The sequence below is a fragment of the Bos grunniens genome, chromosome 23, assembly GCF_055505025.1.
Source record: "Bos grunniens cultivar Pamir isolate PY7600 chromosome 23, Bosgru_T2T1.0, whole genome shotgun sequence".
Lineage (NCBI taxonomy): Eukaryota > Metazoa > Chordata > Mammalia > Artiodactyla > Bovidae > Bos > Bos grunniens.
In genome coordinates, this window is record NC_141187.1 from 29,262,256 (window position 1) to 29,274,191 (window position 11,936).

Below are 11,936 nucleotides of genomic sequence, written 5' to 3' on the forward strand. Positions count from 1 at the left end.
TGTGGTGTGCCATACCCCCTCCTCTCTGAAAATGTAATTAGTAAGAAATCTTCTTTCAATGGTTTAGCCTCTCCTGTCATCACCTAGTCATTGTAGTAAATTACTGCATAGGCACAGGTCTTCTGCAGGAAGAAACTGTGCTTCCATGGGCTTTTCTGTATTGACCATGTGCTGAGACTCTGACAGGAAAACTCGGGGCTATGGAATAAAGGTAATTTTAAAGTATAAAAGCCTGGAGCCACGGTTTGGGAAAGTGAAGTTATGAACTTTGGTTATTGCAGAGGTGTTTAGACACATTCACACGGGAAGGGTGAAATCAATACTTTTACAGATTAGATGCTCATTCAGGGGACATCAGGATTATGGTTAACAAGCAAACAGGAAGCTGGTCTCTATAGGAATCTCTACATACACAACTGCCCCCAGTTTAATGAGCATACCACTGTTTCTTCACCAGCTTTCCTAAGACCAGGTTGCTCTCTGGCACCCTATTCCTTGGAAGTTTGTTTTTCCTAGGAGAGTGCCCTAGGGATGAGTGAATAGGGATGCAAGTCAGGGAGAGGGAACTGGGGAAGGAAAGACAAAGGGGCTGATCCCAGCCTGGGGGTTTCTCCTTGGAACCTAAGGTTTCTCCTTGGAACCCAAGGAAAACCAAGGTTTCTCCTTGGTTTTCTCAAACAGTCCCAGCGCCAGGGAGACAAAGTGCTCTTGGTGCAGCCTTGAGGAGAGGGGCGGGGCACAAAGTCCCAGGTGCCCTGGGTGTGGCGCTCAAGGTCTCAGGTTCTAGGGGCGGGGGTTGGCGTCTGGGACACGGAAGCTAAGCACTGGGGATTCCCCATCACCTCCCCACAGTTTCACTTCTCTCTCAAACTGTGTCAGGTCCTTCTTCCTGGAAACCTATGATGATGCTCCAGGTCTCGGTCTATTGGTTTCTAGGGAAGCCAATCAGCGCCACCGCGGTTCCCTGTTACGAAGTTCTCAGACTAGTTCGAACTCACATTCGTCCAAAATCCCAAGCATGAGGGTCACCGAGCCGCGAACCCTCCTCCTGCTGTTCTCGGGATCCTTGGCTCTGACCGAGACCTGGGCGGGTGAGTGCGGGGTCGAGACGAAATAGCCTCTGCAGGAGAAGCCAGGGGACCTCCTGTCTGGGGCGAAGGACAGCCGGGGAAGACGCGTTTCTATGGCCCCGAGACCAAACCCACTACCTCGCCCCCGTCCCGTCCTGACCCTCCCCTGTCCCTTCCGAGCCTCCAGCCCTCTCCTCTCACCACTCGAGTCTTCCACCGGCCCTCTTCCGTCTCGCACGCCCCCTCGTCCCCTTATCCCCTACAGGTCACATTCACCTCGGACATGGGGACCCGCGCCCGAAGGAGCGTCGGCCCGGGTGGCAGCCCCTCCCGGTCCCAGGGGTCCACTCCTTGAGGTACTTCCATATTTTGGTATCGCGTCCTGACCTCGGGAGGGACCTTTATCAATCTGTCGGTTATCTGGACGACACTCAGTTCGTAAGATACAACAGCGACACCGCGAATCCGAGGGTGGAGCCGCGGGCGCCGTGGATGGAGCACGAGGGGCCGGAGTACTGGGACCGGCAAACCAACATAGCCATAGAACATTCGCAGGATTCGCGGGCGAACTTGAAGGTCATCGTTGGCAACCACAACCACAGTGAGCTGGGTGAGTCTCAAGCCCTGCATTCCCCTGCGATGACCGGGGTCCCCTGAGTTCCCCGGTCCGAGGTTTCGCCCCCGAGGTCAGGAGATCCTCCGACCTCTCTTCGGTCTGGGAAGAGCCCACTAGGAACTAGGATTCACAGGGATTGCGTTTTCAATTTAGGAGAAAAACGGGCTCTGAACAATCACCGCCCGGGAGTCTGGAGAGGGAGGAAAGCTAGGTTGAGCGCTGGGCGGGGCTAAGTGGGCGGTGCTAACCGCGGGGGCGGGGCAGAATCGCACAGCTTCCTTTGGCTGTCTGGCTGCGACGTCGGGCCGGACGGCCGCATGGTCCGAGGGTACGAGCACTTCGCCTACGACGGCGCGGATTACATCACGCTGAACGAGGACATGCGCTCCTGGTCCGCGGCGGGCACGGTGGCTCAGATCATCCGGCGCAAGTGGGAGATGGAGGGAACAGCGGAACGGTACCGGGCATACCTGGAGACCTACTGCGTGGACTGGCTCCGCAAATACCTGGAGAAGGGGAAGGAGACGCTGCTGCGCGCAGGTACCAGGGGCCCCGGGCCCTCCCAGATCTCACCTCAGGTTGGGGCTGTACCTCCAACTAGCCCAACCTTAAGGGCAGAAGCATAGGCTTGACACTAGCATTCTTCCCCCTCTCCTCCACTACTTGGATCCTTAGAGTAAGGCTTAAAGATTCTTACTCAGTGTCTGAAATGGCATTCCTGACCACTGTGGAGAGAATAGTCTATGGGTGGCAGGTTAGGTGGTGGTTCTTGTGCGACAGTTCAGGGATGAGAAGTTGGTGGAGACTAAGGGGGATGAGGGATGTTAGAAACAGAGAGACGGGCTAGAGAAGCAAGAGGTGTGGAGAAGAAGCAGATGTAAAGAATTCTAAAGCAGTGACACTCTCAGGTTTAAATACGTTGTTACATTCATTTGCTTAACAGGTATTCTTTGCATCTTGTTTTTGCTGTGTTCTGTGAGGCTGCTTAAAAACGAAATGTCCTTCTCAGGACAATTAAAGGATTCTGTCTCTCTGGATGTGGAGGTCTCTGAAATAATTTATTAGCAGATTTCTTTGACTTTGGCCTAAGTCTTAGTGCTTTACTCTCTCACCTTTTTCTCTGCCCCATGCCTTCTTCACTGGCCACCTGAGCTCCAGATTTTTTGAGTCAACTCGGTCTTCACCTAGGTCAGGAGCAGAAGTCTGTATTGTCTCACTCAGAGACCTGGAGCCTCCTACCCTGGGCTGTTTTATCCTGTTTCTAGAACTTCTCAAAGCATAAGAAGTTTTCCCATATCCTGGGGTCCAGGCTCATGTCTTTTGCACTTTCACCTCTCACACCATTTATTCCCTCCATTCTCAGAATGGTCACAGAAGTGCCCCCTCATGTGGGCTGTTAGAATTAATACAAAGTTCCTAAATTTTCTCACCTTTTTCCTCAGTTCCTCCGAAGACCCATGTGACCCGACACCCCATCTCTGACCGTGAGGTCACCCTAAGGTGCTGGGCCCTGGGCTTCTACCGGGCGGAGATCTCACTGACCTGGCAGTGTGACGGGGAGGACCAGACCCAGGACATGGAGGTTGTGGAGACCAGGCCTTCAGGGGATGGAACCTTCCAGAAGTGGGCGGCCCTTGTGGTGCCTTCTGGAGAGGAGCAGAGATACACGTGCCATGTGCAGCACGAGGGGCTTCAGGAGCCCCTCACCCTGAGATGGGGTAAGGAGGGGGATGGGGCTGGAGCGTCCTCTCAGATAAAGCAGGAGCCCTTCAGGACTCAGTTCAGCAATGTCAGGGCTCAAGCCTGAGGTCAGGGCCCTTCCCTTGCCTCCACAGAACCTCCTCAGACCCCCTTCCTCACCATGGGCGTCATTGTTGGCCTGGTTCTCCTCGTGTTGGCAGTGGTGGCTGGAGCTGTGATCTGGAGGAAGAAACGCTCAGGTAGGGAGAGGAGTGAAATCTGAGTTTTCTTGTGCCCCCAGGGGGTTTCAAGACAGAAAATGTCCAGTCTCTTGCCTCAGTGCTGGGAGGCACCATCTACATACACGCACTTACCCAGTCTGAGGCCCTGTTTCTAACACTCTTTTTTTAAAATAATTTTATTTATTTATTTATGGCTGCGTTGGGTCTTTGTTACTGTGCAGGTTTTCTCTAGTTGCAGTGAGCCGGGAGCTACTCTAGTGGTTGTGCGCAGGCTTCTCATTGCAATGGCTTCTTTTGTTGTGGAGCACTGGCTCTAGGGGGTGTGGGCTCAGTGGTTGCAGCTCCCGGGTTCCAGAACACAGGCTCAAGAGTTGTGGCTCAGGGACTTGGTTGCTTCACAGCATTTGGAATCTTCCTGGACCAGGGATCGAATCTGTGTCTCTTGCATTAGCAGGCGAATTCTTTATCACTGAGCCACCAGGGAAGCCCTCTAACACTCTTTTGAAAGGCATGTGTGTAAAAGAGGATTACCTTCTCACTTTGATGATTCCCGTAATGGGGATCTGATTTCTAGCAGCTAAGTATAGACATCTAGAAGGGGAGTGGTACAGTTCCCATAAACCCTCTTTCCTCATGTTTCTCAATCCTGCCCTGGATCTGCATTCACGGTTCTGGAAACTTCCCTGGGATTCAGGACTAAGGGATTCCTATAGAACCTCAAGGCTCTGCCTCCCCCCAGGCCTCTCACATGATGTCTTTTACCCACAGATGGAGATGGAGGGAGCTATACTCAAACTGCAAGTAAGTATGGACAGGTGTGTGTCTGGGTGAACCCTGAGACTCTTGAGATAGTGTAGATGGGAACCCCCTGGAGGGGTTCACCCACCCTGTATTGTCTCCTTTAGTCTTAACTCCTGTGGGCTCTGACCAAGTTCTGTTCTATCCCAGGAGAAGATAGGATCTGAGGCCCTAATGTATCTCTCATGCTCCTAAAGGTGAGACTCTGGAGGGCCTGAAGTGGGAGAGGGGTTGGGTTATGGGGATGCTCTGGATTTGAACATTTTGAGTAGTGGAAATTTGTTCAGAATGTCGCCACCTATGATGACTGACCTGAATTTATTCTTGATTATTTTCTTCTATAGTGTGAAACTGATGGCTTGTGTGGAACTGAGTGAAGAAAGTTGTGTTCACGCCCCCACTCTATGACTTCAGAACCCAGACTTCTCTTTTTGTAGAGATGTCTGAATGTGTCTGTGTTCCTGTAATGTAATGTGAGAAAGTGGGGAGGCTGACCCACCCCTGCCCACAATGGCCTCCATTTCTTCCCCCCACCATTGTGTAATGGTATCATAGGTGTTTGTGTATCATCGTATTGTTTATTTACATATGTGCAGTTCTTTGTTGTATATCAGTGCTACCTCAATAAACCTGTGTAAAAAATATCATTTTGAAAACATATTTTGAAAGTGGCTGAGTGGTTCCTAATTTAGCCATTGCCTTTTGAGATCATATGTTAGATTGACAAAGTCTTTGTAATTTTTATGTATTTTATTTATTTTATTTTTTATATATATTTTATTTTATTTTTAACTTTACAATATTGTATTGGTTTTGCCATATATCAACATGAATCCACCACAGGTATACACGTGTTCCCATCCTGAACCCTCCTCCCTCCTCCCTCCCCGTACCATCCCTCTGGGTCGTCCCAGTGCACCAGCCCCAAGCATCCAGTATCGTGCATCGAACCTGGACTGGCAACTCGTTTCGTATGATATTATACATGTTTCAGTGCCATTCTCCCAAATCATCCCACCCTCTCCCTCTCCCACAAAGTCCAAAAGACTGTTCTATACATCAGTGTCTCTTTTGCTGTCTCATATACAAGGTTATTGTTACCATCTTTCTAAATTCCATATATATGCATTAGTATACTGTATTGGTGTTTTTCTTTCTGGCTTACTTCACTCTGTATAATAGGCTCCAGTTTCATCCACCTCATTAGAACTGATTCAAATGTATTCTTTTTAATGGCTGAGTAATACTCCATTGTGTATATGTACCACAGCTTTCTTATCCATTCATCTGCTGATGGACATCTAGGTTGCTTCCATGTCCTGGCTATTATAAACAGTGCTGCAATGAACATTGGGGTACACGTGTCTCTTTCAATTCTGGTTTCCTCAGTGTGTATGCCCAGCAGTGGGATTGCTGGATCATAAGGCAGTTCTATTTCCAGTTTTTTAAGGAATCTCCACATTGTTCTCCATAGTAGCTGTACTAGTTTGCATTTCCACCAACAATGTAAGAGGGTTCCCTTTTCTCCACATCCTCTCCAGCATTTATTGCTTGTAGATTTTTGGATCGCAGCCATTCTGACGGGCGTGAAATGGTACCTCATAGTGGTTTTGATTTGCATTTCTCTGATAATGAGTGATGTTGAGCATCTTTTCATGTGTTTGTTAGCCATCTGTATGTCTTCTTTGGAGAAATGTCTCTTTAGTTCTTTGGCCCATTTTTTGATTGGGTCATTTATTTTTCTGGAGTTGAGCTGTAGGAGTTGCTTGTATATTTTTGAGATTAGTTGTTTTTCAGTTGCTTCATTTGCTATTATTTTCTCCCATTCTGAAGGCTATCTTTTCACCTTGCTTATAGTTTCCTTTGTTGTGCAGAAGCTTTTAAGTTTAATTAGGTCCCATTTGTTTATTTTTGCTTTTATTTCCACTATCCTGGGAGGTGGGTCATAGAGGATCCTGCTGTGATGTATGTTGGAGAGTGTTTTGCCTATGTTTTCCTCTAGGAGTTTTATAGTTTCTGGTCTTACATTTAGATCTTTAATCCATTTTGAGTTTATTTTTGTGTATGGTGTTAGAAAGTGTTCTAGTTTCATTCTTTTACAAGTGGTTGACCAGTTTTCCCAGCACCACTTGTTAAAGAGATTGTCTTTAATCCATTGTATATTCTTGCCTCCTTTGTCAAAGATAAGGTGTCCATAGGTGCGTGGATTTATCTCCGGGCTTTCTATTTTGTTCCATTGATCTACATTTCTGTCTTTGTGCCAGTACCATACTGTCTTGATGACTGTGGCTTTGTAGTAGAGCCTGAAGTCAGGCAGGTTGATTCTTCCAGTTCCATTCTTCTTTCTCAAGATTGCTTTGGCTATTTGAGGTTTTTTGTATTTCCATACAAATTGTGAAATTATTTGTTCTAACTCTGTGAAGAATACCATTGGTAGCTTGATAGGGATTGCATTGAATCTATAAATTGCTTTGGGTAGTATATTCATTTTCACTATATTGATTCTTCGAATCCATGAACATGGTATATTTCTCCATCTATTAGTGTCCTCTTTGATTTTTTTCACCAGTGTTTTATAGTTTTCTATATATATGTCTTTAGTTTCTTTAGGTAGATATATTCCTAAGTATTTTATTCTTTTCGTTGCAATGGTGAATGGAATTGTTTCCTTAATTTCTCTATTTTCTCATTATTAGTGTATAGGAATGCAAGGGATTTCTGTGTGTTGATTTTATATCCTGCAACTTTACTATATTCATTGATTAGTTCTAGTAGTTTTCTGGTGGAGTCTTTAGGGTTTTCTATGTAAAGGATCATGTCATCTGCAAACAGTGAAAGTTTTACTTCATTTCCAATTTGGATCCCTTTTATTTATTTTTCTGCTCTGATTGCTGTGGCCAAAACTATGTTGAATAGTAATGGTGAAAGTGGGCACCCTTGTCTTGTTTCTGACTTTAGGGGAAATGCTTTCAATTTTTCACCATTGAGGATAATGTTTGCTGTGGGTTTGTCATATATACCTTTTATTATGTTGAGGTATGTTCCTTCTATTCCTGCTTTCTGGAGAGTTTTTATCATAAATTGATGTTGAATTTTGTCAAAGGCTTTCTCTGCATCTATTGAGATAATCATATGGTTTTTATTTTTCAATTTGTAAATGTGGTGTATTACATTGATTGATTTGTGGATATTGAAGAATCCTTGCATCCCTGGGATAAAGCCCATTTGGTCATGGTGTATGATCTTTTTAATGTGTTATTGGATTCTGATTGCTAGAATTTTGTTAAGGATTTTTGCATCTATGTTCATCAGTGATATTGGCCTGTAGTTTTCTTTTTTTTGTGGCATCTTTGTCAGGTTTTGGTATTAGGGTGATGGTGGCCCCATAGAATGAGTTTGGAAGTTTACCTTCCTCTGCAATTTTCTGGAAGAGTTTGAGTAGGATAGGTGTTAGCTCATCTCTAAATTTTTGGTAGAATTCAGCTGTGAAGCTGTCTGGACCTGGGCTTTTGTTTGCTGGAAGATTTCTGATTACAGTTTCAATTTCCGTGCTTGTGATGGGTCTGTTAAGATTTTCTATTTCTTCCTGGTCCAGTTTTGGACAGTTGTACTTTTCTAAGAATTTGTCCATTTCTTCCACGTTGTCCATTTTATTGGCATATAATTGCTGATAGTAGTCTCATGATCCTTTGTATTTCTGTGTTGTCTGTTGTGATCTCTCCATTTTCATTTCTAATTTTGTTGATTTGATTTTTCTCCCTTTGTTTCTTGATGAGTCTGGCTAATGGTTTGTCAATTTTATTTATCCTTTCAAAGAACCAGCTTTTGGCTTTGTTGATTTTTGCTATGGTCTCTTTTGTTTCTTTTGCATTTATTTCTGCCCTAATTTAAGATTTCTTTCCTTCTACTAACCCTGGGGTTCTTCATTTCTTCCTTTTCTAGTTGCTTTAGGTGTGCTGCTGCTGCTGCTGCTAAGTCACTTCAGTCGTGTCCGACTCTGTGCGACCCCATAGACGGCAACCCACCAGGCTTCCTCGTCCCTGGGATTCTCCAGGCAAGAACACTGGAGTGGGTTGCCCTTTCCTTCTCCAATGCATGAAAGTAAAAAGTGAAAGTGAAGTCGCTCAGTCGTGTCCGACTCTTAGCAACCCCATGGACTGCAGCCAACCAGGCTCCTCCGTCCATGGATTCTCCAGGCAAAAGTACTGGAGTGGAGTGCCATTGCCTTCTTAGTTAGGTTATTTATTTGGCTTTTTTCTTGTTTCTTGAGGTATGCCTGTATTGCTATGAACTTTCCCCTTAGCACTGCTTTTACAGTGTCCCACAGGTTTTGGGTTGTTGTGTTTTCATTTTCATTTGTTTCTATGCAAATTTTGATTTCTTTTTTGATTTCTTCTGTGATTTGTTGGTTATTCAGCAGCGTGTTGTTCAGCCTCCATATGTTGGAATTTTTAATAGTTTTTCTCCTGTAATTGAGATCTAATCTTACTGCATTGTGGTCAGAAAAGATGCTTGGAATGATTTCAATTTTTTTGAATTTACCAAGGCTAGACTTATGGCCCAGGATGTGATCTATCCTGGAGAAGGTTCCATGTGCGCTTGAGAAAAAGGTGAAATTCATTGTTTTGGGGTGAAATGTCCTATGGATATCAATTAGGTCTAATTGGTCTATTGTATTGTTTAAAGTTTGTGTATCCTTGTTAATTTTCTGTTTAGTGATCTATCCATAGGTGTGAGTGGGGTATTAAAGTCTCCCACTATTATTGTATTATTGTTAATTTCCCCTTTCATACTTGTTAGCATTTGTCTTACATATTGCAGTGCTCCTATGTTGGGTGCATATATATTTATAATTGTTATATCTTCTTCTTGGATTGATCCTTTGATCATTATGTAGTGTCCTTCTTTGTCTCTTTTCACAACCTTTGTTTTAAAGTCTATTTTATCTGATATGAGTATTGCTACTCCTGCTTTCTTTTGGTCTCTATTTGCATGGAAAATCTTTTTCCAGCCCTTCACTTTCAGTCTGTATGTGTCCCCTGTTTTGAGGTGGGTCTCTTGTAGACAACATATATAGGGGTCTTGTTTTTGTATCCATTCAGCCAGTCTTTGTCTTTTGGTTGGGGCATTCAACCCATTTATGTTTAAGGAAATTATTGATAAGTATGATCCCGTTGCCATTTACTTTATTGTTTTGGGTTCGAGTTTATACACCGTTTTTGTGTTTCCTGTCTAGAGAATATCCTTTAGTATTTGATGGAGAGCTGGTTTGGTGGTGCTGAATTCTCTCAGCTTTTGCTTGTCTGTAAAGCTTTTGATTTCTCCTTCATATTTGAATGAGATCCTTGCTGGGTACAGTAATCTGGGCTGTAGGTTATTTTCTTTCATCACTTTAAGTATGTCTTGCCATTCTCTCGTGGCTTGAAGAGTTTCTATTGAAAGATCAGCTGTTATCCTTATGGGAATTCCCTTGTGTGATATTTGTTGTTTTTCCCTTGCTGCTTTTAATATTTGTTCTTTGTGTTTGATCTTTGTTAATTTGATTAATATGTGTCTTGGGGTGTTTCGCCTTGGGTTTATCCTGTTTGGGACTCTCTGGGTTTCTTGGACTTGGGTGATTATTTCCTTCCCCATTTTAGGGAAGTTTTCAACTATTATCTCCTCAAGTATTTTCTCATGGTCTTTCTTTTTGTCTTCTTCTTCTGGGACTCCTATGATTCGAATGTTGTAACATCTAATATTGTCCTGGAGGTCTCTGAGATTGTCCTCATTTATTTTAATTCGTTTTTCTTTTTTCCTCTCTGATTCACTTATTTCTACCATTCTACCTTCTAATACACTAATCCTATCTTCTGCCTCAGTTATTCTACTATTTGTTGCCTCCAGAGTGTTTTTGATCTCATTTATTGCATTATTCATTATATATTGGCTCTTTTTTATTTCTTCCAGGTCTTTGTTGAAACCTTCTTGCATCTTCTCGATCCTTGTCTCCAGGCTATTTAACTGAGATTCCATTTTGATTTCAAGATTTTGGATCATTTTCACTATCATTAATCAGAATTCTTTATCAGGTAGATTCCCTATCTCTTCCTCTTTTGTTTGGTTTGGTGGGCATTTATCCTGATCCTTTACCTGCTGGGTATTCCTCTGTCTCTTCATCTTGTTTATACTGCTGAGTTTGGGGTGTCCTTTCTGTATTCTGGCAGTTTGTGGAGTTCTCTTTATTGTGGAGTTTCCTTGCTATGTGTGGGTTTGTACAGTTGGCTTGTCAAGGTTTCTTGGTTAGGGAAGCTTGTGTCAGTGTTCTGGTTGGTAGAGCTGGATTTCTTCTCTCTGGAGTGCAATGAAGTGTCCAGTAATGAGTTATGAGATGTCTATGGTTTTGTAGTAACTTTGGGCAGCCTGTATACTGGAGCTCAGGGCTGTGTTCCTGTGTTGCTGGAGAATTTGTGTGGTATGTCTTGCTCTGGAACATGTTGGCCCTTGTGTGGTGCTTGGTTTCAGTGTAGGTATGGAGGTGTTTGATGAGCTCCTGTCAATTAATGTTCCCTGGAGTCAGGAGTTCCCTGGAGTCAGGATTTGGACTTAAGCCTCCTGCTTCTGGTTTTCAGTCTTATTTTTACAGTAGTCTCAAAACTTCTCCTTCTATACAGCACCACTGATAAAACATCTAGGTTAAAGATGAAAAGTTTCTCTACAGTGAGGGACACCCAGAGAGGTTCACAGAGTTACATGGAGAAGAGAAGAGGGAGGAAGGAGTTAGAGGTGACCTGAATGAGGTGAGGTGGAATCAATAGAGGAGAGAGCAGGTTAGCCAGTAATGACTTCCTTATGTGCACTCCACAACTGGACTGCTCAGAGATGTTCACAGAGTCATACAGAGAAGAGAGGAGGGAGGAAGGAGACAGAGGTGGCCAGGAGGATAAAAGGAGGGAATGAAAAGGAGAGAGACAGATCCAGCCAGTAATCAGTTCCCTAAGTGTTCTCCACTGTCTGTAACACACAGAAATTCACAGAGTTGGGTAGAGCAGAGAGGGGTTAGGGAGGAGACACAAGCGACCTGGTACAGAAAAAGGAGAGTCCAAAGAGGGAGAGAGCAGTCAAGCCAGTAATCTCGCTCGCAAATAAAAATGGGTACTGAAGATTGGGTTCTTAAAGGTACAAAATTGATAACAAATACCAAAAAGCAAAAATTAAAAATCTAGAGTAGAGTTTGGAATTTCAAAGATACAATGTTAAAGAAAAGAAGAAGAAAAAGAAAGATTAAAAAAAACAAAGTCACAAAAATTATAAAGAAAATATAGGTACAAAATTGATAACAAATACCAAAAGTTAAAAATCTAGAGTTTGGAATTTCAAAAATACAATGTTAAAGAAAAGAAGAAAAAGAAAAAAAAAGTCACAAAAATTATAAAAAAAAATATAGGTACAGAATTGATAACAAATACAAAAAAGCAACGGAGAAGGCAATGGCACCCCACTCCAGTACTCCTGCCTGGAAAATCCCATGGATGGAGGAGCCTGGTAGGC

General features: G+C 43.8%; 1 protein-coding gene across 6 annotated transcripts; it reads left to right on the forward strand.

The window, feature by feature from the left end:
- The first annotated feature begins 991 nt into the window (after positions 1-991).
- On the forward strand, positions 992-5,066 carry LOC147347099 (BOLA class I histocompatibility antigen, alpha chain BL3-7-like). 6 transcript variants are annotated; one of them, XM_086369422.1, is made up of 8 exons: positions 992-1,091; positions 1,336-1,680; positions 1,951-2,226; positions 3,129-3,404; positions 3,522-3,626; positions 4,303-4,423; positions 4,557-4,603; positions 4,751-5,066. In XM_086369422.1, the coding sequence occupies exons 1-7, from the start codon at positions 1,019-1,021 to the stop codon at positions 4,564-4,566; spliced, it is 1,206 nt and encodes a 401-aa protein (XP_086225548.1). In that variant the 5' UTR covers positions 992-1,018; the 3' UTR covers positions 4,567-4,603; positions 4,751-5,066. The 6 variants fall into 6 exon arrangements, with proteins under 6 accessions (XP_086225548.1, XP_086225547.1, XP_086225549.1 ...); XM_086369421.1 differs by having other exon boundaries at positions 4,303-4,409; XM_086369423.1 differs by having other exon boundaries at positions 4,377-4,423.
- The last annotated feature ends 6,870 nt before the right edge of the window (positions 5,067-11,936 follow it).